This window comes from Prionailurus bengalensis, chromosome C1 (genome assembly GCF_016509475.1).
Source record: "Prionailurus bengalensis isolate Pbe53 chromosome C1, Fcat_Pben_1.1_paternal_pri, whole genome shotgun sequence".
NCBI lineage: Eukaryota > Metazoa > Chordata > Mammalia > Carnivora > Felidae > Prionailurus > Prionailurus bengalensis.
The window spans coordinates 21,400,424-21,422,471 of record NC_057345.1 but is presented as its reverse complement, the minus strand read 5'-3'; the positions used below and the strand labels follow the sequence as shown (position 1 = coordinate 21,422,471).

The following is a 22,048-nucleotide window of genomic DNA, read 5'->3' as shown; positions in this document are numbered from 1 at the left end:
TTAAAAAAAAATCAGAATTAAGATTTGTAAAAAAATGTAGAACAGTGTCACTCTTCTCCCTGATTATTTCTGGAAAAGTTATTTTTCATAAAAATACATTATTAATGTTAACATGTAATGGGTTATTATTTTGAAATGTATTATATTTCATTATATTATAATTAATTATATAAATTATATGTTTAAAAATTTTCCCAGTTTTAATTGTAGTACAGTAAGTATCAATAGAAGTCACACACAGATACAAAAGTTCTTGGGGGTTCTGAATAATTTTTAAAAATTTCCAAAACCAAAATGTTTGAGAACCAGTAGTTTACATTTTTTTTTTAACGTTTATTCATTTTTTTGAGAGACAGAGACAGAGCATGAATGGGGGAGGGGCAGAGAGAGAGAGGGAGACACAGAATCAGAAGCAGGCTCCAAGCTCCGAGTTATCAGCAAAGAACCCTATGCGGGGTTTGAACCCATGAGCCATGAGATCATGACCTGAGCTGAAGTCGGATGTTTAACAGACCAAGCCACCTAGGTGCCCCAAAGAGAACCAGTACTTTAAAAGAAAGAAGACACGTCGGGCTCTGGGCTGATGGCTTGGAGCCTGGAGCCTGCTTCCGATTCTGTGTCTCCCTCTCTCTCTGCCCCTCCCCCATTCATGCTCTGTCTCTCTCTGTCTCAAAAATAAATAAACGTTGAAAATAATTTTTTTTTAAAGAAAGAAGACAAATAATTCTGCTCCTGCTCCTTCCCCGGCCATATTACCAGTATTCAGCTCCTTTTTCAATCCCTCGTTCAACATTTATTTAGTGGATATGATTTATCTGCTAGGCATTGTGCTAGACAATGATGACTCTGATATGAAACTTTTTTTTAAAACATTTTATTTTATTTTTTAAAGTATTTATTTTGATAGAGAGAGAGAGAGCGAGCACACAGGAGAGGAGCAGAGAGAGAGAATCCCAAGCAGGCTCTGCACTTGTCAGCGGGGAGTGTGACATGGGGCTCGATCCCACAATCCTGGGATCGTGACCTGAGCTGAAACCAAGAGTCGATGCTCCAGGGACTGAGCCACCCAGGTGCCCCAAGATTTTATTTTTAAGTAATCCTTACACCCAAGTGCAGCTCAAACTTAAAACCCCTGAGATCAAGAGTTGCAGGCTCTACCAACTGTGAGCCAGCCAGGTACTGACTCGACATGAAACACTTCTGTCTGCGAGAGCCCCCAGTAGGAGAAATAGACATGCCAGCAAATTATACTATCACTTGATGAATGCTGTATTCTGAGAACACAGAGGACAGAGCAACTGAACAATCTGCTCAAGGCTAAAGGAACTTTCCTAGGAGTTGAAATTTGACCTCAAACTTGAAGGGGTGGAGTAAAGGAGTGGAGTATGGATGATGACAGCATTGCAGGCTGAGGCACTAGCAGGACTACGGTCTCCTGGGAAGGGAAAGAAGTCAGCTTGATGAGGTCCACTGAAGGGAGAAGGTGCCTGCACTTTTCACGAGACCAGCAAGTAGGCAAAGGCTGAATTATAAAATATGTTGCAGTCCAGGCCAAAGAGTTTAAATTTTATCTTGCAGGCAGCTAGAGATCAATAAGTTTTGAAGTAAAGGATTGCTGTGACCAGCTTTGCATTTTAGAAAGGTAACTCTAAGCAGTGACAGAGCACGCAGCAGGTGGTGAGGACATGCGCGCCCTTCCTCCTTCCTCTTTCTAGACTCCATCTTCGTGGTTGCAGCTGCAGTGGCCGTAGTTCAGTCACCGACGTGCAGCTCTTTGTCCGAGCCCAGGAGCTACACACCCTCAAGGTGACCGGCCAGGAGATGGTCGCCCAGATCAAGGCTCATGTAGCCTCTCTGGAGGGCGTCACTCCAGAAGATCAAGTCGTGGCTCCTGGCAGGCACGACCCTAGAGGATGAGGCTACCCTGGGTCAGTGTGGAGCGGAGGCTCTGACCACTCTGGAAGTAGCCGCATGCTTGGATGGAAAGTCCGTGGTTCCCTGGCCCATGCTTGGAAAGTAAGAGGGCAGACTCCTAAGGTGGCCAAACAGGAGAAGAAGAAGAAGAAGACAGGTCGAGCCAAGCGGTGGATGCATACAACTGGCCAACCGGCGTTTTGTCAATGTTGTGCCCACCTTTGGAAAGAAGAAGGGCCCAATGCCGACTCCTAAGTCTGTTGTAATCCTGGCTTTCCCCAATAAAGCCACTTAGTCCAGAAAAAAAAAAAAATAGAAAGGTAACTCTAGTGGCAATATTGGAGGATAAATTAGAGAGATCAGAGGTCATAAAGTCCCATTAAATTCTGTTGGCTTTGAACTTGGATGGTAGACAAGGCAAGAGGAGATACAGGAATCAAGAGACATTTCAGAGGCAGAGAATGCACAGAACTTACTGTCCCACTGGACCTGCAAAGAGGGGAACTTGCAGATAATAACAAAGTATCAGGCTTAGGAGAGTAAACATGTGGTGGTCGCTAACCCTGATGATTGAGAAAGCACGCTGTGAAGGTAGACAGTAAGGTCCATGTTGGAAGTACACAGAAGTTACCTTGGGGACATTTGGGTGTATAGATGTCCAAAGGGCAACTGGATGTAGGGTTGGAGTCCAGCACAAAATCTGAGTTGCAAAGATTTAGAAGTTGTCAGAATAAGAGTGGTGGCTGATGTCACCTTGGGAGAACAGGGAATGAGAAGACACGAAAACCCATTTGAATAGCATGCTGGGAAGGAGCCAGCAGGGCAGAGAAAGCATGGTCAGAGAACTGAGAGACAGCAGTGTCTGAGAAGCCAAGGAAGAAGTTTGGAGGACTTAGGACATGGCCAAAGCCTCAAAAGCTACAGACTAGTCAAATACATTAAGAGCTGAAAACAGAGTTTGGATGTGGCCGTTAACTGAGAAGTTGCTGGTGGCCTCAGGCAAAGCCATTGTAGTTTGGATTTAGTTTAGATTTTAATGAGTTGAGTGACTATGGCTGTAGAAATGGAAAACCAGGTATACGGACCAGAGGTTACAAGCCAATGTCGAGAAGCCTATTCAGTTTACATCACTTCTTTTTTTCTGCACCTGTCACTCATTTAGCCCAACTGCTTGGACTGTACAGGGAATGCGAGGTGCTTAACATTAGAATAGATTATGTGGAGGGAGTGTAGGAAAAGCTGGAGGTAGGGCAATAGGTTTAAGAGAAAAGAGATAAGGGAAGATTGTTTTTTCCACAGGTGGTGGATAGGAAGGAGATAAACACTGACTGACTGAATGAGCGAATGAATGAATGGTGGTGCGTGTGTGCCTCTTCAGTACCAGATGGAGGAAAACAGAGGGTGTTTGTCCCTGTCCAATGGCCTCTGTGCTTTCTTGGGGGAAGAAATTAATGGTATCCACACAAGAGACCGATGGAACAAGTGGCCCAGATTGCTGGTGGTTCCTGCTCTACCCTAGAGCCTCCTGGAGCTGAAATTGGTGGTTCAGGCTCGGTTTTGGTTTCAGGGCTTGGCTTTCCTTTGTGGAACGTTCTTATCTCTCAACGGTACGCTTCCTACCCCATCTCCTCCTATTCAATATCCACTGCGTTTGCCCTTTCTGAAAGTGGGTTTTCAAACTTTTGTTTCCAGCTGCGGTCCCCCCTCTCCTGGGCACACTAATCGAAATCTACAAGGACCGTAAATTCATTCATCGTTTCAGCACTGAGCAACATGCACCTTCAAAACACCCTTCTGTAGACAATGCTTAACCTCAAAAGAGCGATGGCAATTTGAGACCTCTTCGGAGCTCAGTGGGGTTTGGTCTTTGGAGGGCAAGAGAAGGAAAACCTGGGAGCTGGTGGAACCCAATGACACGGGCAGTTGTGACTCATGGTTTCTTTGAACTCTTGGTAAAGGGTGGTGTACTAATCAAAGCCAGTCTCTGAAGTGACAAGAGGAAAGTGAGTCATTTGGTGAGGCTACAGGGATTGAAACTGGGCTGCTTGCCAGAGGAGTACATGAGGTAGGAGCTGTCCTGCTATGCTGTCAGCCTCAAGTCTATTTCCATGGGGTCCACACACAGTAAGTCCTTGGAGGGACAATTGACTGGGATGCAATTGCCTGTCCCTGAATATACGCAGTGAATACATAATTTGCTTTGACCTTTGGGAAGCAACTTCACCTCCCAGGTTCTTTTTCCCCTTACCTCCCAAATTAGGGGTGGGATAAATAGGATAAAGGACCCGGTGCTATACCACGGGGGCAGGTGGTGGTGGTGGTCACAGTTGACTTTTTGTCATATGTGTGCACAGACAGACACAACATGACTGACCTTACCTCTGGCTACACTTAATAATGTTAGTATTATTTCTCCCCCTCATATACTTCTTTTAGGGCATCTAGTAGTATTTTACGTACCATTTATAAGCTAGCTTAAATCTTTTGGAATAAGGTAGAACGTCAAAAACAAACAAACAAACAAACAAACAAACACTTCAGGGGCACCTGGGTGGCTCAGTTGGTTAAGTGTCCAACTTTGGCTCAGGTTATGATCTTGCAGTTTGAGCCCTGCGTCAGGCTTTGTGCTGACAGCTCAGAGCCTGGAGCCTGCTTCCGATTCTATTTCCCTCACTCTGTCCCCCTCCCCCACTCACACTCTGTCTCTCTCCCTCTCAAAAAATAAATAAATAAAAAATAAATAAAGCACTTCATACCAGAATAGTATACTTTGTCTTTTTTTAATTCTAAAATACTTTATAATTAATATTGATAGGAAGACTGATATACAATGCAATTATTTACTTTACAAGGAGATTCTGTACATCAGGGAAGCATCTTAAAGTACAATACATCAGACTTTTATTTCTTCTTTACATTATGATTACGAATTGTTACTTACATAAAAAGGGAACACAAAATCCATTTTATATATATATATATACATATATATGTATATGTGTATATATATATATATATATATATATAAACACCTGAAAGGACTTGACCCCCAAAGTATCTTGTTTCAAAAAAACGTGAATGAGATGAAAGATGAACCAGAGTCCTTTGTGGCACACAGAAAGCAGACAAGTAGCTCAGGAAATCCAATTCTGTTTCACACTTGGCACATTAAGGGAAAGCGAGGCAGCAGCAGAGGGTTTGGAAATGTCACCGTAACCACAGAGAATGCTAGCATAAGTCAGTCTCCAAAGCAACAGAGAGCTTCGGAGAAGTCATGTGTGTGACCGCCTTATATTCAGACCTCTCACAACAGTGTACAACTGTCACTCCTCTTCCTGCAGTCATACCAAATTGTAATGAGCTTCAAGGAGCTGTGGACCCTCTCTAGCTCCATAGCCGCAAAGCATCGGGCAGTAACGGAGTAATCGGAGTGCTTCCCGATTCCCCATACAGAGAGAAGACACTACCTTTTTAAGGTCACCTCAGCTCTTTTGTTTTGACCTCATGGGTTCTCACTGTTCAGCAAATCTTATATGGACATATTAGGAGAAAACGAGTAAGAATCTAGTGAACAATTACAACAGGGACTGCAGAAGAAATCGGCGAAACAGCCACAATTTTCTGAACATTAAGGGAAAAAGGCCACATTCATCAGTTAAATAGGGACACATTTTTTTCTTCCGCTTAGTCTGGATAGGAATTAGAGGGAAATGGTGAGGCAGTATGGTTTTCCAAATAAAAAAGAAAGCAAATCAATTTTCTGTTTTAGGAACATTTCATATTAATATACATTACAAATGCAAAAAGGGGTGGGGGCCGAGCCAAGGCCCAGGCACCAACGACACTGGCTCCTGCTTGGCAGAGGAGGGGTACGTGAGGTGGAAGGAGCCAGAGAGGCTCAGCAGGGGGACGGGTACCTGGAGGGGAGAGGGTGAGTACAGCAGGGAAGGGCAAACAGCACTGAGCAGGAGGGAGGAACAGCGGGTCCTGACTGTGCTCCTCCTACTTCCGCCTCCAAAGTCCTCTTCTGGTCCGCACCCCACTTCCCTAGGACCTTGCAGTGACTCCGGCTGGAAGCGTGGGGGCCCACAGCAGGCGGCTGGCTCCCACAGAGTTGCCACAACTCTGTTTTCCGGAGGAGAACACATCTATTGGTCAGAATGATTTAGAATATCATTTGGTGCGACAAATGTACAACAGCTTATAAAATTTAAGCCATGGGTTAGTTTTGTGCCAAAATGCCATTAACAGAGAGGCCTTTTTTGGTTTTGTTTTTGTATACAGAAAACACATATGCTTTCTCACTGTCTTAACTTGGAATCTAATTGCAGCTCAGATTGTTTAATAGGCAGGAAAAACACAAGTTTCCAGCACTTCTTCAAGATCATTTTTTTTTTTTTTAATTTAAAAAATAAAAATCAGGATGACTTGTGCCAGAAAGGAACATGTCAGATCCTGAGCTCCCCTCAGGCCGCGCTGCCCGAAGAGGACTTTATTGCTGTGTGACAAGAGGTATAGTGCGCTGCTTTCCACTGACGTTCCGATGTGGTGTGGAGGTGTCCCCGGGAGGTGGGGGCCCCTCTGCCAGAAGGCTGGGGGCCTCCAGAAGGTTTTTCCCACCACCAATTGGATTTGATGGCTGGGGCCACACAAGGGGCACCCACGACCAGGAGAGGGCAGGTAAGGCGAATGGTGCGAACTGTGCCCCAGCACAGGCGTCATCTTGGGGCGACGGTGTGGGTGGCCACTAACACTGGGAACCGGCAAGGGGCCCAGAGCGTGGGTGGGTGCTGAGGCAGACCCCTCAAGTATGATGCAATGTTAAAAGGTTCAAAAGCACGGATGAAGTGTTCAGTTTTGCCCAAAGCAGCACATGACCACCCATTCCAGTGAAATGCTACATTCAGACAAGTGCTGTTCGCCCCAGAGCTACATCCCCGAGGACTCAATCCTGGCTGTGCTGCGAAGTGCAGAAGTTCCTTCCACATCACTCTGGAGACCGAAGCAGCCAAGCAGCCCTGTTTTGGGGGGGCTGTTTAGCTCCTCTCTCAGACTTCAGCATCATGGACGATGGTAGCTAAAAGAGATGAGCAAAAAGGGCCGAGTTACCAGGTATTGTAGCTTGTTTTGCTGTGATTATATGAATAGTCATGAAATGTTACGCTCTAATTTTTTTTTTTTAAACTTTTATTTATTTTTGAGACAGAGAGAGACAGAGCATGAACGGCAGAGGGTCAGAGAGAGAGGGAGACACAGAATCCAAAACAGGCTCCAGGCTCTGAGCTGTCAGCACAAACTCAGACTGCGAGTTCATGACCTGAGCTGAAGTCGGACGCTCAGCCGACTGAGCCACCCAGGCGCCCCTACGCTCTAATTTTTAAAAACTGCCTCTCTGCTACTCTAATTCTACCTAACTTTTCTTCTTCTTCTCTCTCTCTCTCTCTCTCTCTCTCTCTCTTTTCAAGTAATCTCCACACCCAATGTGCGGCTTGAACTCATGACCTCGAGATCAAGAGTCACTCAAGGACTAAGCCAGCAAGGAGCCCTATTTTCCCTAGAGCGCTTTTCTGGTTCATTTTCCACAAACAATTTTCCCCTTAAGAGCCACTCATGATTTTATATTTTGAGGCTTTGCTTCCCTCCCTGGGCTCTCAGCCTGAAGATCCAACTGTCTTCTAGGCATCTCCACCTCAGTGTGTCACAGGTTTGTCAAGCTCAACATACACAATGTGTTTTCCAGTTTGTTTACCGTCTGCCTTCTGCTTTTAGAAGAAAAGCTCCTTGAGGACAGGGACTTTATCTTGTTCTATGTTCTATTCTAAGCACCTCCTTAGTACTGTTATCTACCAGGTAGCAGGTGTGTGATAAATATTTGCTGAATAAATGTCCTGAAGTGTTCACCTCAACTCCTCATTGACTTCGCAGACATCAAAAATGACAAGTTTGAGATCTAAGAGTCCCTTGACTACTTTCTTTAATTCATCCCTGGAATCAAGAGATTGCCCAACCTGGTCCTGTGCTTGAAATGGTGTCCAAATCCATCTCTCTCGCATTCTCACAATCGCTTCCCTGGTTGGCTACCAGTGTGCTTCCTGTGACTATTTTAGTTACATACATACATACATTTATTTATTTAAAGTTTTTTATTTTTATTTTTATTTTTTAGTAATATCTACACCCAGCGTGGGGCTCAAATGCACGATCCCGAATCTAGAGTCGCATGCTCTTCTGACTGAGCCAGCCAAGCGTCCCTAGTTTAGTTACTTCCTGCCTGGCTTCCTTGCTGCTAGTTTCTTTGTCCTACTACGTCACCTTCCATCGATCCACCAGAGCTCCACCTGAAACGCTCAGAACTCCAGTGGTTCCAGTGTCCTAGCGTAACAGTCAAGGCTCTTCAGGGTGTGACCCTAACCCATTGCGTTGGTCTCCTCTTCACCACACTGCTCCCATGTGTCCCCTGCTCCGTGACATTTTCCATAACCCAGAGATAGTGTGCACTTGGCTCACCTCCCGTAGCCTTGTTAATGCTGGTCCCTCTGCTTACAATGCTGCTTGGCAATGCTGGTTCCTTCCTTCTTGTTCAAATAAATTCTTTCACGTGCTTTAAGATCCAGCCTAAGTGGCATCATCTCTATGACTCTTTCTTTTATTGTTGCTCGCTATAGTACTTTATTATTATTGTAACAACAATGAGAATGGCTAACACTGACATAGCCAGAAAACGGTGGAGTTGGGATACGAAATCTGGCCGATTTAGGACTTAGAATGACTGGGGCATTTATCATATTGATTGCACTATATATTTAGTAGTGCACAGGTCTTTTTCCAGATTAGAGCACAGTCTTCTTGCTGGCAAATTTGGCTTGTTATTTGAGTTCGTATTACATTGCCCTGAATAGTGTTACTGGCTGTTCAAAAAATGTGCCTTCTCTCCCACACTGAGCGTAGAGCCTGTTTAAGATTCTCTCTCTCTCCCTCTGCCCCCCACTCACTCACTCGTGCTCTGTCTCTCTCAAACAAAATTTGCCTTCTCTACTATCTCAGTTCGGTACAAAAAAATTCTGTAATTAAAAGAACCATTTGCCTGGATTGTGATGGAAAAACGTTTAACAATTATTTTATTTTCCAACTTTGCTTGCTTGCTTCTTTTTATAGCAAACTGTAATTGTCATTGTATTTTCCTTCATTTAACCTCTTTAAAAAAAAAAAAAAGTTTATTTACTTAGAGAGAAAGCATGCAAGCAGGGGAGGGGCAGAGAATTCCAAGCAGGCTCTGCACTGTCAGTGCAGAGCCCAACATGGGGCTCAATCTCATGAACCATGAGATCATGACCTGAGCCAAAACCAAGAGTCAGAGGCTTAACCAACTGAGTCACCCAGGCACCCCACCTTTTTTTTTTTTTTAAGTTTACCTTTAGTAATTTCTACAACCAACGTGAGGCTTGAACTCATGACCCCAAGATCAAGAGTCGCATGCTCTTCTGACTGAGCAAGCCAGGTGCTCCTAGCCTCTCTTTATAAATGTTCTGAGAGTCACCTACATACTTTCATTGATTCCATTTGTAGCCAGCTGATTCTTTAGGTGGGTCCTTAATCACGATAGTAATTCCACACCAAAATACTTCTTGGCTTGTTTCATGAAGACAGGGAACTAAAATGAAGTTTATATACTAAATTGGTAAGATCAGCAGTGCTAGAAATAACCGAAACCAGAGAGGGTGAGATACTGTCTAACTTAGCAACAATTTCCTTATACAACACCTGGGACACTGAGGCACAGGAAGACAGCACCCAGGGGCTTTCCACCAGTCATTCCTTTTTCCACTCCTGGTTCTGCAACTTACTTAACCTTTTTGGGACTGTTTCGTTTTGTTTCTTCTCTTCTCTTCTCTTTTCTTGTTTTAGATAAGCTCCACACCCAACGTGGGGCTTGAACTTATGACCCTGAGATCAAGAGTCACACTCAACCGACTGAGCCAGTCAGGTGCTCCTGGGCCTGTTTCTTCATCAACAAAATGGGGATATTAAGAAAGCCTGTGGGGTTATCGCAAGGATTAAATAATACACGTAAAATGCCACACTCAGTATAGGCATTTCCTACTGCCTCTTAGTTGTCATCCCTGTCTCTGAATGTAGTCTTCTTGCAGTCAACATGTTGTCTGCTTCTTTTAATGATGGCATTAAGAGTCCTTCCCATCTGGACAACTCTGTTGTGTCTGTTTTGTGGTAGAGCTCTACTTAGCTCACAGTATTTGGCGCTTACCGTGTAAAATGTTTGCTCTCTTCATGAACCTCCATCTCTGAGCTTTTAAATTCATTTAATTCTTTTCTTATGGCAGCCTGTGGAGTAGAAACAAAAATGTTTTAGCATCTTCTGTCGGCCATAGTACATATAGCAGTGTCATTTGCCATTTATTCTCGCTTGTGCTTATTAACTTCATGAGTCACTGCAACCCATAGCAGGCAACCCGGAGCGAGCAAAGGAGCCAGGTCCACACGCCCAGCCTGGTACATGTCGCCTTTCTTAATACTATTTATCTCATTATAAACCGAATCTCTCTAGTTACATCAGAACACCTAGAGAGCTAAAAAGAGATAGTGTAACTTTTATATACTTTTTTTATAGTTTTATAGTTTTACAGCATGTAAAAATGCTTTTCCTATTATACAAGTGAAATACAGGTCATTACTAAAACAGACCACCCAAACTCCCTCCAACAGAAATAACCACCATTAAAATGTGTTTTATTTCCTTCCAGATTTGTGGACTCTGTGATGTAGCAAGGATTTTATTTATTTATTTATTTATTTATTTTGGTTGTGGTGATGGTGGTGGTGATGGAGTCATTAGTATAAAGTTTTGGTTCGTACATCTTGGCATTTTATATCTTGATTAGAAATTTAACATATCAAAAAGTAAAAATATTATGTTTTCCCCTTCTAGTTAGTGTATTACATTCTTCAAATAGAGACACACACACACACACACACACACACACACACACACACACACACAGAAACAGGCACCTTGTCAGCAGGGGTCAGTTTGGTCCAAGGTTTGTCAGCTCGCCGGTCATAATCTTGAGCATCTGTTACCTCCACATATTCATTAAATCTCAGAATCTTCCTGGCAAGTAGTTCAGCCACAGTCGGCCTCTGACTGAGCTGAAAGAAATGGAGCCTCTTAATTCATTATGCCAGGGATGAGGCATCAATCATGCATTCAAACCGCCTCTAACCCAGCGCTTCAACCTTACTGCACACTGGAATTGCCTGGGGACCTTTAAACATGACTGATCCCTGGGTCCATTCCCAAAGATTCTGGGTATTGGGAGGTTTTGTTTAAAAACATTTTTTTTATTGTTTATTTATTTTTGAGACAGAGACAGACAGAGCATGAGCAAGGGAGAGGCAGAGAGAGAGGAGGAAGACACAGAATCCAAAGCAGGCTCCAGGCTCTGAGCTGTCAGCACAGAGCCCGACACGGGGCTCAAACTCATCAACCATGAGATCGTGACCTGAGCCGAAGTCTGATGCTCAACCGACTGAGCCACCCAGAGGCCCCTTGTTTTGTTTTGTTTTTTAAAGCTCCTGAATGCCACAGCTAACATTGAGAACCATAGCTATAAACCAGTATAACCAGTATACCCGGTGTTTCTCAAACTTTAATATGCATACAAAGCATTTGGGGATCTGGTTACAATGTAGATTTTGATTAAGGTCTGAGGTGCGGCCTGAGATTCCGCATCTCTACAAGCTCCCAGGTGATGCCAATGCTGCTGGTCTGTGGACTACATTTTGGGGAACAAAAGGATCAGAGCTAGACACTAACATATAATACATTAGGAAGCGAATACCTTTAATATGAAAGCAAGGTCTAGTGGGTAATATAAAGGGTGAATTTCCTTTTATTATGAATAATGCCAAGATCTGGTAACGAATCAGGATTTAAGGTTGCATAGTCAGGTAACCTGCTCAATCTGAAGGCATTGAGTCCAGCTCTGGCCTCTAGACTGAGCTCCCCTCAATCTAGCAAGGATAATTCCTCTGTTCCTGGGGAAGGGGAAAAGTGGGAGAAATCAGGAAGAAACCGTCTAGATCCTTTGCTCTTCTGGGGATTCTTGTAAGTTTTAAGAAATATCGGGGAGCCTGGGTGGTGCAGTCGGTTAAGCGTCCGACTTCAGCCAGGTCACGATCTCGCGGTCCGGGAGTTCGAGCCCCGCGTCGGGCTCTGGGCTGATGGCTCAGAGCCTGGAGCCTGTTTCCGATTCTGTGTCTCCCTCTCTCTCTGCCCCTCCCCCGTTCATGCTCTGTCTCTCTCTGTCCCCAAAAAAATAAACGTTGAAAAAAAAAAAAATTAAAAAAAAAAAAAAAAGAAATATCTAGAGAGTTCAGGCCAAATCAGAATCTACAGGAGGCAATTACAAACTATTATTGTGGGAAGGAAAGGAAAAAGCTTAAAAGCCAACACAGGTCTAGGGCAGAAAAGATTCTACCCCATTCGATCTGGGACCAAGGACAAATCCCAGTTGGTGTTTTTATACTTCTGGTATATACTTCTGGTTTATATACTTCTGGTATCACTAAGGGTCAGTTCAGTTCTTTCTGATTAGAAAACACCAGTGTGCCTTGCAAAATTGAATGCTACACACTCCTTCTGTTACCGTCTCTATTACTTCAACAGGTTTTAGAGTCTACATCAAATCCCAGGTTTGCCAAATAAAAGGTCAGAATTTATGCAAACATTAATGGAGCACCTTGTGCCAGGCATTCTTTAAATAGTAAAAATGGGATAAAAGTGCTTTTCAAAAAAAAATTTTTTTTAATGTTTATTTTTGAGAGAGAGAGGACAGAAAGTGAGTGGGCGGGGGGGGGGGGGGGGAGGCAGAGAGAGAGAGGGAGACACAGAATCTGAAGCAGGCTCCAGGTTCTGATCTGTCAGCACAGAGCCTGACATGGGGCTCGAACCCACGAACTGTGAGATCATGACCTGAGCCGAAGTCAGATACTTAACTGATTGAGCCACCCAGGTGCCCCAAAAGTGCTTTTTTTTTTTTAAATGTTTATTTTTCAGAGAGAGAGAAAGAAAGAGAGAGAGAGAGAGAGAGAGAGAGAGCGAGCGCATGAGAAGGGTAAGGGTATAGAGAGGGAGACAGAGGATCTCAAGTGGGCTGTGTTGACAGCACAGAACCGGATGCAGGGCTCGAAGTCATCAACTGTGAGATCATGACTTGAGCTGAAGTCAGACATTTAACAGTCTGAGCCACCCAGGCACGCCCCAAAAATGCTCTCGATAATGTTGTGTTGTTTTCAGTATCTGCATCATGTATTACATTTTCATAGCAACCTATGGCAATTCAAGTCAAACGTTTCTTTCTAACCAAATAGGTCATTCAAATACAAGATACGTGGTCAGTAGACAGACTGAAACCGAACAGCTGGGCTACATACCTTTCTAGTAAGACGACGTTTAATCTCTCGTTTTTCTGCCTGCCGATCAGCTTCATTTTTAGCTACAGTCAATAGTCCAAAACAAAGAATATTACTTCAAAATGGCCATTTGCATATCAAAGTATTCAGTAATCACACGGCAGATATTTCTTATAGGCTCCAAGTCAGAATAAAATACGAACTTTGGGGATGGCCAATCAAGATAATTTTCTTGTCAACTGGTAGAGTCAAATACTTAGGAGCGTCAGCAGCACTACGGTACCAAATCCAGCCAGCTGCCTGTATTTTTACTGTCCATGAGCTAATAATGATCTTTACATTTTTTAACTATTTATTTTACGTTTATTTATTTTGAGAGAGTGCCTGCACCTGTGCGCAGGCAGAGGTGGAGAGGGGGAGAGAGAGAATCTCAAGCAGGCTCCACGCTGTCAGCACAGAGCCCAATATAGGGCTTGATCTCACAAACCATGAGACCATGACCTGGGCTGAAATCAAGAGTTGGAAACTTAACTGACTGAGCCACCCAGGCGCCCCTGGATCTTTACATTTTTAAGTGATTATATTTACTATGTGCCCTTTAGAAAAACTCTGCAGATTCTTGCTCAAGAGCAACCCCCAAGAATGAAGAATGGAGATCACACTAAATTTCATGTGATATGTCTACAAAGGTTTCTAAGCTTAAAATTCACTTAGTGACTAAGCTGTATATATCCACATAGTGATGAGGGAACAGGGGGGATGGACTGGGCAGACGGAGCATGCCCACAAGTAACTCTATGAAGCCTAATCCTCTCAGTGTGGTGGATTTTAAGGGCAAAACTCATCCTATAATCTGGAAAACTAAATCAAATGTATATCAGATTGAATGTTATTTTAGGAAGGTAATTATGCACATAGAAAGTAAATGAAACACATGGTCTTATTTTGTGACTTTAGATGTACCAAAGTCTTAAAAAATGAAAAAGACAGGAAGGCTCCTGCATCTGGGCCTCGCTTTGGGCCCTAGCCCTCAAAGTCCACTAGGAATAGGAAGGTGCACAGCCACAACCTCACTTCCCTGAGGAGGAAAGTTGGGCAGTATCTGCCACATGCTGTCAAATCCTCCCACATGGCCAAAGCAGGTCTCAGGATACTGTGAGAATATCAGAACAAAATTTTCTGGAGGTTCCCAGTACACTAAGCAATACTATACTGATATCTTGTAAAGGAAGCTTGGGGGAGTTCTGTTCCTTCCGGAGAAAAGATATGAATAGTCCTTCCTGGGCCGAACACCCTCTCCTTGGCCCTTGCAGAAAATGCTTCTCTTCTCTACTCTAGTATGTGCCTTAAAGTCAGAAATCTACAAAGAAAAGCTGCACAACTTTATGCCCAGAGCCGGACTCACGTTGTAGTATATTCCGCTGTTCTAGTTCTTCTGCTGTCGGTCTTTGACTCAGTCGTCTAAAAAGGAGATAAATAAGGGTATTGCCCATGTTAAACCTCCCAATTCCACTTATTCAGAATTGCTTTGCTCTCCGTTTATATTAGCCCCTACATTAGCACGAAAGCAATACATTTTCAAACTGTTTTGGTATTTCATTTGTTTATCTGATTGTTTATGAAACAATTTTCATGTTGAAAGTGTTAACATGGATATTATAACATAAAAAGAAACTGTACATGCAAACAGGAGGAAAAGATTCCAATGCTAGCTCTGATATTAACGAGCCCTGTCACCACAAAAGAGCTCAGTCAGATCCTGGGTGTACTCATCTGTGAAGTGAAGGTTTGCACTGGACTGGAAGCTCCCAAACAGACCTGCGGAAGGAGCACAGGCCCTCAAGACACGTAACAGAAATTCTAACCCAGAAAACCAGAATGAGGACTGAGATTTTAATAGATATATATTTTTACAATCCTTCTCACGACTCTGATATCTTTCTTTTGATTTTTAAACCAGTGATTTCGCAACTACTGGAATTTAAAGTTGTCTCTCTCTCTTTCTCTCTCTTTTTTTTAATCTGAATCTGAAGCAGGCTCCAGGCCCTGAGCTGTCAGCACAGAACCTGATACGGGGCTTGACCTCATGAACCGTTAGATCATGACCTAAGCCAAAATCAAGAGTGGGATGATGAACGAACTAAGCCACCCAGAGACCCCTCATTTCCATTTTATAATTTCAATCTCCCTGCCCCCCGCAAATAAACCTGCTTTATGTACCTATAGTTTTCAATTTCTAAAATTTTATATATGGAGCACCTGGGTGGCTTAGTCGGTTAAGTGTCTGACTTAAGCTCAGGTCACGATCTCACAGTTGTGAGTTCGAGCCCCATGTCGGGCTCTGTGCTGACAGCTCAGAGCCTGGAGCCTGCTTCCGATTCTGTGTCTCCCTCTCTCTGTGACCCTCCACCACTCGTGTTCTCTCTCTCTCTCAAAAATAAATAAAACATTAAAAAAATAAAAAAAAATTTTTTTAAATGTTTTATTTATTTTTGAGAGAGAGAGAGAAAGAAACAGAGACAGAGACAGAGCACGAGTGGGGGAGGAGCAGAGACAGAGGGAGACAGAATCCGAAACAGGCTCCAGGCTCTGAGCTGTCAGCACAGAGCCTGACACGGGGCTTGAACTCACAAACCGTGAGATCGTGACCTGAACTGAAGCTGGACGCTCAACCGACTGAGCCACCCAGGTGCCCCTAAAAAAATCTTATATAAAACAATATAGTATGTGCTTTTTTTTTTTTTTTTTTTGGTCAACCCTCTTGCAGCATAATTACTGAGCTCTATCTGAGTTGTAGCATCATAAACTGTTGCTTTTTTTTTTCCTGTGCAGTATTCCACTGAATGATCACGCCACAATTTGTTCATCCATTTGCCCTGTGATGGATATTTATGTTGTTTCTATTTTTTTTAGGGTGGCTATTAGAAATAATAGCTAATGGAATAGCTGGATCATACATTTGATTTTTTAACGTTTTTATTTATTTTTGGGACAGAGAGAGACAGAGCATGAACGGGGGAGGGGCAGAGAGAGAGGGAGACACAGAATCGGAAACAGGCTCCAGGCTCCGAGCCATCAGCCCAGAGCCTGACGCGGGGCTCGAACTCACGGACCGTGAGATCGTGACCTGGCTGAAGTCGGACGCTTAACCGACTGCGCCACCCAGGCACCCCTACATTTGATTTTTTAAAAGAAATTTACAAATTGTTTCCTAAAATAGTTCTACTATTTTACACTGCTACCACCACCGGTGTATGAGAATCCAGCTGCTCCTTATCCTTAGCAACTCTTGGTATTATTAGTCTTTTAAATTGTACAATTTTAGCCAACCTACTGGTCTTGGAGTGGTTTCTCACTGTGGTTTTAATCTGCATTTCCCTAATGACTAAGGATGTTGAGCATCTTTCCATATGCTTATTTGCCATCTGTGTATCTTCTTTGAAATCTTCTCCCCACCTTTTAAGAATTGGGTTGTTGTTTTCTTATTAAGTTTGGTGAGTTCTTCCTAGATATAAGGCCTTTGTCAGATGCATGATTCACAAATATTTTCTGCCAGTTTGTGGCTTGTTTTTTACCTTCTCTTCAGTGTCTTTCAAAGAACAAAAATGTTTTATTTGGATGAAGTGCAGTTCATCAATGTTTTTCACTTAAGAATCATGCTTTTGAGATCATGGCTGAGAAATCTAACTTCTAGAAGTTTTGTAGCTTTAGCTCTCATATTTAAATGCAGGATTCATTTTGAGTTAATTTTTTGTATATGATGCAAGGCAAGGACTGAAGTAATTTTTATGCACCATTTGTTGAAAAAACCATCCTTTCTTCATGAAATTATCTTTGTACCTCTTTCAAAAATGGGCTGTACATATACGGGTGGGTGGATTTCTGGGCTCTCTTTTCCGTGCAGTTTATCTATCTTCATGTCAATGCCACACTGATTAGGTTACTTTAGCTTTATAATCTTAAAAAATTTTTTTTAAAGTTTATTTGAGACAGAGTGCATGAGTGAGCGTGGGAGAGGGGCAGAGGGAGAGGGAGAGGGAGAGAGGGAGAGAGAGAGAGAGAGAGAGAGAGCGAGAGCACCCCAAGCGGGCTCTGCACTACCAGTGCACAGCCCGATACAGGGCTTGAACTCACGAATCATAAGATCATGACCTGAGCAGAAGTTGGACACCAAGTGAACAACCCAGGTGCCCTATATCCTTTTTTTTTTTTTTAAGTTTATTTTTGAGACAGAGAGCAAGTGGGGGAGGGGCAGAGAGAGATGGGGACAGAGTATATGAAATAGACTCTGCACTGACATTAGAGAGCCCGATGCAGGGCTCAAACCCACAAACTGTGGGATCATGACCTGACCTGAAGTTGGACGCTTACCTAAATGAGCCACCCATGCACCCCTATAATCTGTCTTAATCATATTGTGTTAGTCCTCTAACCCTGTTCTTTTTCATAGTTGCTTTGGTTATTCTAGTGTATTTTATATTTCCATAAGAATTTTATTTTATTTTATTTTTATTTTTAAAAAAAAAAATTTTTTTTTAACGTTTATTTATTTTTGAGACAGAGAGAGACAGAGCGTGAACGGGGGAGCGGCAGAGAGAGAGGGAGACACAGAATCGGAAACAGGCTCCAGGCTCTGAGCCATCAGCCCAGAGCCCGACGCGGGGCTCGAACTCCCGGACCGCGAGATCATGACCTGGCTGAAGTCGGACGCTCAACCGACTGCGCCACCCAGGCGCCCCTATTTTATTTATTTTTAAAAAATGTTTACTTATTTTTGAGAGAGAGACAGAGCATGAGCGGGGGAGGGGCAGAGAGAGAGGGAAACACAGAATCCTTAGCAGGCTCCAGGCTGAGCTGTTAGCACAGAGACCAATGCAGGGCTCAAACGCATGAACTGTGAGATCATGACCTGAGTAGAAGTCGGATGCTCAACCGACTGAACCAACCAGGCGCCCCTCCATAAGAATTTTTAAATCAGTTTGCCAATTAAAAAAAAAGCCTTCTGGGGGTTAGTTTGATTGGAATTGTATGTATTGTTATCTTACGGTACTTGAGACTTCTGACCCATGAATATGGTATTTCTCTCCATTTATTTAATTCTTCTTTACTTTCTTCAGCAGGATTTTATTATATCCTGCTATGTAACAGGTCTTACACAATCTTTTGTCAGATTTACCTGTAAATATTTAAATATTTTTTTAATGTTTATTTTTGAGAGAGAGAGAAAGAGAGAGAGAGAGAGAGAGAGAGAGAGAGGCAGAAAGCGAGGAAGACACAGAATCTGAAGCAGGCTCCAGGCTGTGAACTGTCAGCACAGAGCCCGATGAAGGGCTCAAACTCACAAACTGCGAGATCATGACCTAAGCTGAAGTAGGACGCTTAACCAACTGAGCCACCCAGGCGCCCTGGAAAAAGTAACCTGTTGTCAAAGATTCTCATTCTAAACTAATTCCTATTGTTGATAGTCTCTTGCTGACACCCAGAGAGCCACAGTTCTGCATTAAGATTGCCATCCTGGCCAATAGCAAAGCCAGGTGTCTGAGGCAGGAAAGAATAGATCTCAATTAATGAACACCCTAAGTTAATTATTTTGTTAAGAATATGCCAAGAGTTCCACTTCCTTTTCCTCACTCTACCAAGAGAAACATCTGAGTTGGTCCAACAGCTATCTATATACCTGGACTTTGTGTACATTACATGTGCAGGAAGCTGGCCTGCATTCAGTTTCTCTATGCTTTTGGTTCCACCTGACTTGAAAAATATACTAACACTTTGAAATTTCAAAGGCAGATACGTGGAACATGTGAAATAGATACAATGAAAAATATGGGTGTGATCTTTAATTGGGTTGACACCTCATAGCTGAGTAACTGGATACATGACAGAGGAGTCTTGCTGGCCTGGGAACCACGTGAATTACTTACAATTTTTTTTTAAGTAAGCTCCATGCTCAATATGGGGCTTGAACTCAGGAGCCCCAGATCAACAGTCACATACTCTACTGACTGAGACAGATTCTCTAGAAACTTTTATTTTTTTATGTTTATTTATTTTTGAGAGAGAGAGACAAAGAGAGACAGAGAGAGAGGGAGAGGGAGAGTGTGAGTACAGGCAGTGGGGGAGGGACAGAGAGAGAAGGGGACAGAGGATCCAAAGTAGGCTTTGCAGAGAGCAGAGAGCTCGATGCAGGGCTCAGACTGACAAACCGTGAGATCATGACCTGAGCCGAAGTCAGACACTTAACTGACTGAGCCACCCAGGCGCCCCTAGAAAATTTAAAAGCCGTATTTATGTCTATCTCATGGTTTAAAGCTCCAAGAGCCATTTGGTTCCTTAATTTTCAAGTTCCAAGAGGATATCCAAGTGTGTACAATGTGTATTTTTAAAAATTACGCTGTTTCTAAAATCAAAAAAGAAAAAAAGGTAAGTGAATGCACCACAAAGTAAGTATCTAACACACCTACTGGCCAAATCAAATAAAATCCATGTATTCTAAGCAAAGAACTACCGGATCAGTGTGTTCCCAATCTGGTGCCGTATTTCATTCCACTCCTCTTTGCTTTTCCGAGGCCAGGAATTCATGTTCAGCTCTGGTTCACTGGGTCTGTGGTTCAGCTTCATTGCCAGTGTGTCCTTCCTCTTCACTTTGTTGGCCAGAGCACCTTTGCACAAGGGGAAGAAAAAAAAGTAGACACTAAGGCTCAACCAACCTCACCTGGAACAAGGCAAGTGTCTGAACAAACAGTATCGCAACTCTCAGCTTTCTACTTGGCCTCCAGGTAACTCAGCTAATGTAGAGGTGGGGGGTAAAGCTGAAGACCTCTAAAAATCTAATTAGCCAGATGGATTCAGTTGGGCTAAAGATACCTTCTGTCTTCTACATTTCTCTACGTTCCTTCTAAAGAAGGTTGCTAGAAGAACAAGAATCTAAACATGGGATAGCCCTCCGAATTACAACACAAAGTCATTTGCATTAACACACCTAAGATTCCCATTCTTTTTTTTTTTTTTTTTTTTTTTTTAAAGTAAGCTCTACATCCAAAATGGGGCTTGAACTCATGATCTTGAGATCAACAGTCATATGCTCCACGGGCTGAGCCAGCCTGGCACCCCAAGATTCCTATTCTTTTTAAGTTTTTTTTAATGCTTATTTAAAGCATTAAAAGTAGGGGACGGGCAGAGAGAGAAGGAGACACAGTATCCAAAGCAGGCTCCAGGCTCTGAGCTGTCAGCACAGAGCCTGATGCAGGGCTCAAACCTATGAACCGTGAGATCATGACCTGAGCCAAAGTCGAATGTCTGAGGAGTCACCCAGGCACCCCCAAGATTCCTATTCTTAAAGCTGCCTTCTCATTTTTAGGAATCAGGATTCCATTATCTGCAGATTTGCGTACATGAACATGGATTTTTTTCTTTGCCCCATGGACACAGTAAGTTCATGAGACTAAAGCAGAGGATCACTATGTCTTTTCAATGCAGCTCAAATACCAACTTTCTTCTGCTAATTCTTTAATACCATCAAGGTAAATAATTTTTCAATCACAAACAAATAAAAACCTGCATGACTCAATCTACTTGGCTCCCTCTCACTGCCTTGTTAGAACAGTGGGAACAGCAGGGACAAGGCTCCTTCACAATGGCCTCCAGTATCAGTTACCAGATGACCTGATGGGAGAGAGTGCCTATTTCATTCGTCTTGTATTTGCTAAGAGCAGCTTTATCGGTAAAATAATTCTCTCCTGTGCTTTTCCCTTTCTTACTATGATGGCTCTCCTCTTCATCCTCTTCATCTCGGTACTGAATGGGACCTTCTGAATCAGAGTCACTCTCCTTCTCTTCCTCCTCTTCCTGCAGACACCGTGGCAGTTTGGGAACAACTGAGGTAGATGCCACATCTTCAGTGAATGCAGATGGGGGGGTCTGCTCCTCCTCCTCTTCATCGTCTGGACTAACAAATGAATATAATTATGTTTTCTTTTCAGAAACATAACAGGTAACTGATTTGCATGGCAAAGTACTGAATAACTATGGAAAACTCCACAAATGAAAAAAATTTATTCCTTCCCTTAAGTTTAACCATCTTGCTAAGAAACTTTTTAGCAGCTATTTATCTAAAAGGCTCTGGGTTTAAATCCTAGCTCTACAACTTATTCATAGCTTGTAAGTTATTTAGCTTTTCTGTAAATGTGAATGATACTTACCTCCGAGGCTTGTTGTGACAAACAGATGAATTCTAGACTGTATTAGTGTTTGGCACACAGGGCCCTAATGATCTACATGTGAGATTCAAGTCTGTTTTGGGCTGATTAAGTGAGAAGACCACAGAGCATCTAACACTGTATCTGGCTCATGGAAGATATGCAATAAAGACATTAACCCATTTATTTCCCTTAGTTTAACAATGGAGTGGGACAAGATGATAATCTAATCCAAAGAAGCAAAGATGAAAACTAACTTCTCTCCTTTCTATTGTGCAGGCATAAAACTGACTTAGTCTATCTTGAACTCCTAAACGGTCTCTTTCCAGGAAGTAAAAAAATTATACCCGCAGGTACAAAGATTATGGCAAAGCAACTAATTAGCAGTATGCCGCAACAGCTCTGTGACAATTCTTTTAGCTAGCAAGGCAAATCTCCAAATGGCCAAAAAATGTTAACCTTTAGTCACACATCGTTGGAATTTTAAAAAGGCAAGGTGTCGGGGA

The 22,048-nt window shown here is 42.9% G+C and overlaps 1 protein-coding gene across 10 annotated transcripts in view; it reads right to left on the bottom strand.

Annotated features, from left to right (window-relative positions):
• Nucleotides 1-4,678: 4,678 nt before the first annotated feature.
• Nucleotides 4,679-22,048, bottom strand: part of LOC122480177 (mediator of RNA polymerase II transcription subunit 18) — a 135,599-nt gene continuing 118,229 nt past the window's right edge. For all 10 annotated transcript variants that reach the window (XM_043574220.1, XM_043574224.1, XM_043574221.1 and 7 more), the window contains 7 exons: nucleotides 21,105-21,292; nucleotides 19,853-20,006; nucleotides 14,750-14,805; nucleotides 13,366-13,427; nucleotides 10,942-11,079; nucleotides 10,178-10,254; nucleotides 4,679-6,991 (listed from right to left, as the gene is read on the bottom strand). In XM_043574220.1, the coding sequence (XP_043430155.1) occupies nucleotides 6,976-6,991; nucleotides 10,178-10,254; nucleotides 10,942-11,079; nucleotides 13,366-13,427; nucleotides 14,750-14,805; nucleotides 19,853-20,006; nucleotides 21,105-21,292 (691 nt within the window). In that variant the 3' untranslated portion in view covers nucleotides 4,679-6,975. The remainder of the gene's footprint in view (nucleotides 6,992-10,177; nucleotides 10,255-10,941; nucleotides 11,080-13,365; nucleotides 13,428-14,749; nucleotides 14,806-19,852; nucleotides 20,007-21,104; nucleotides 21,293-22,048) is intronic.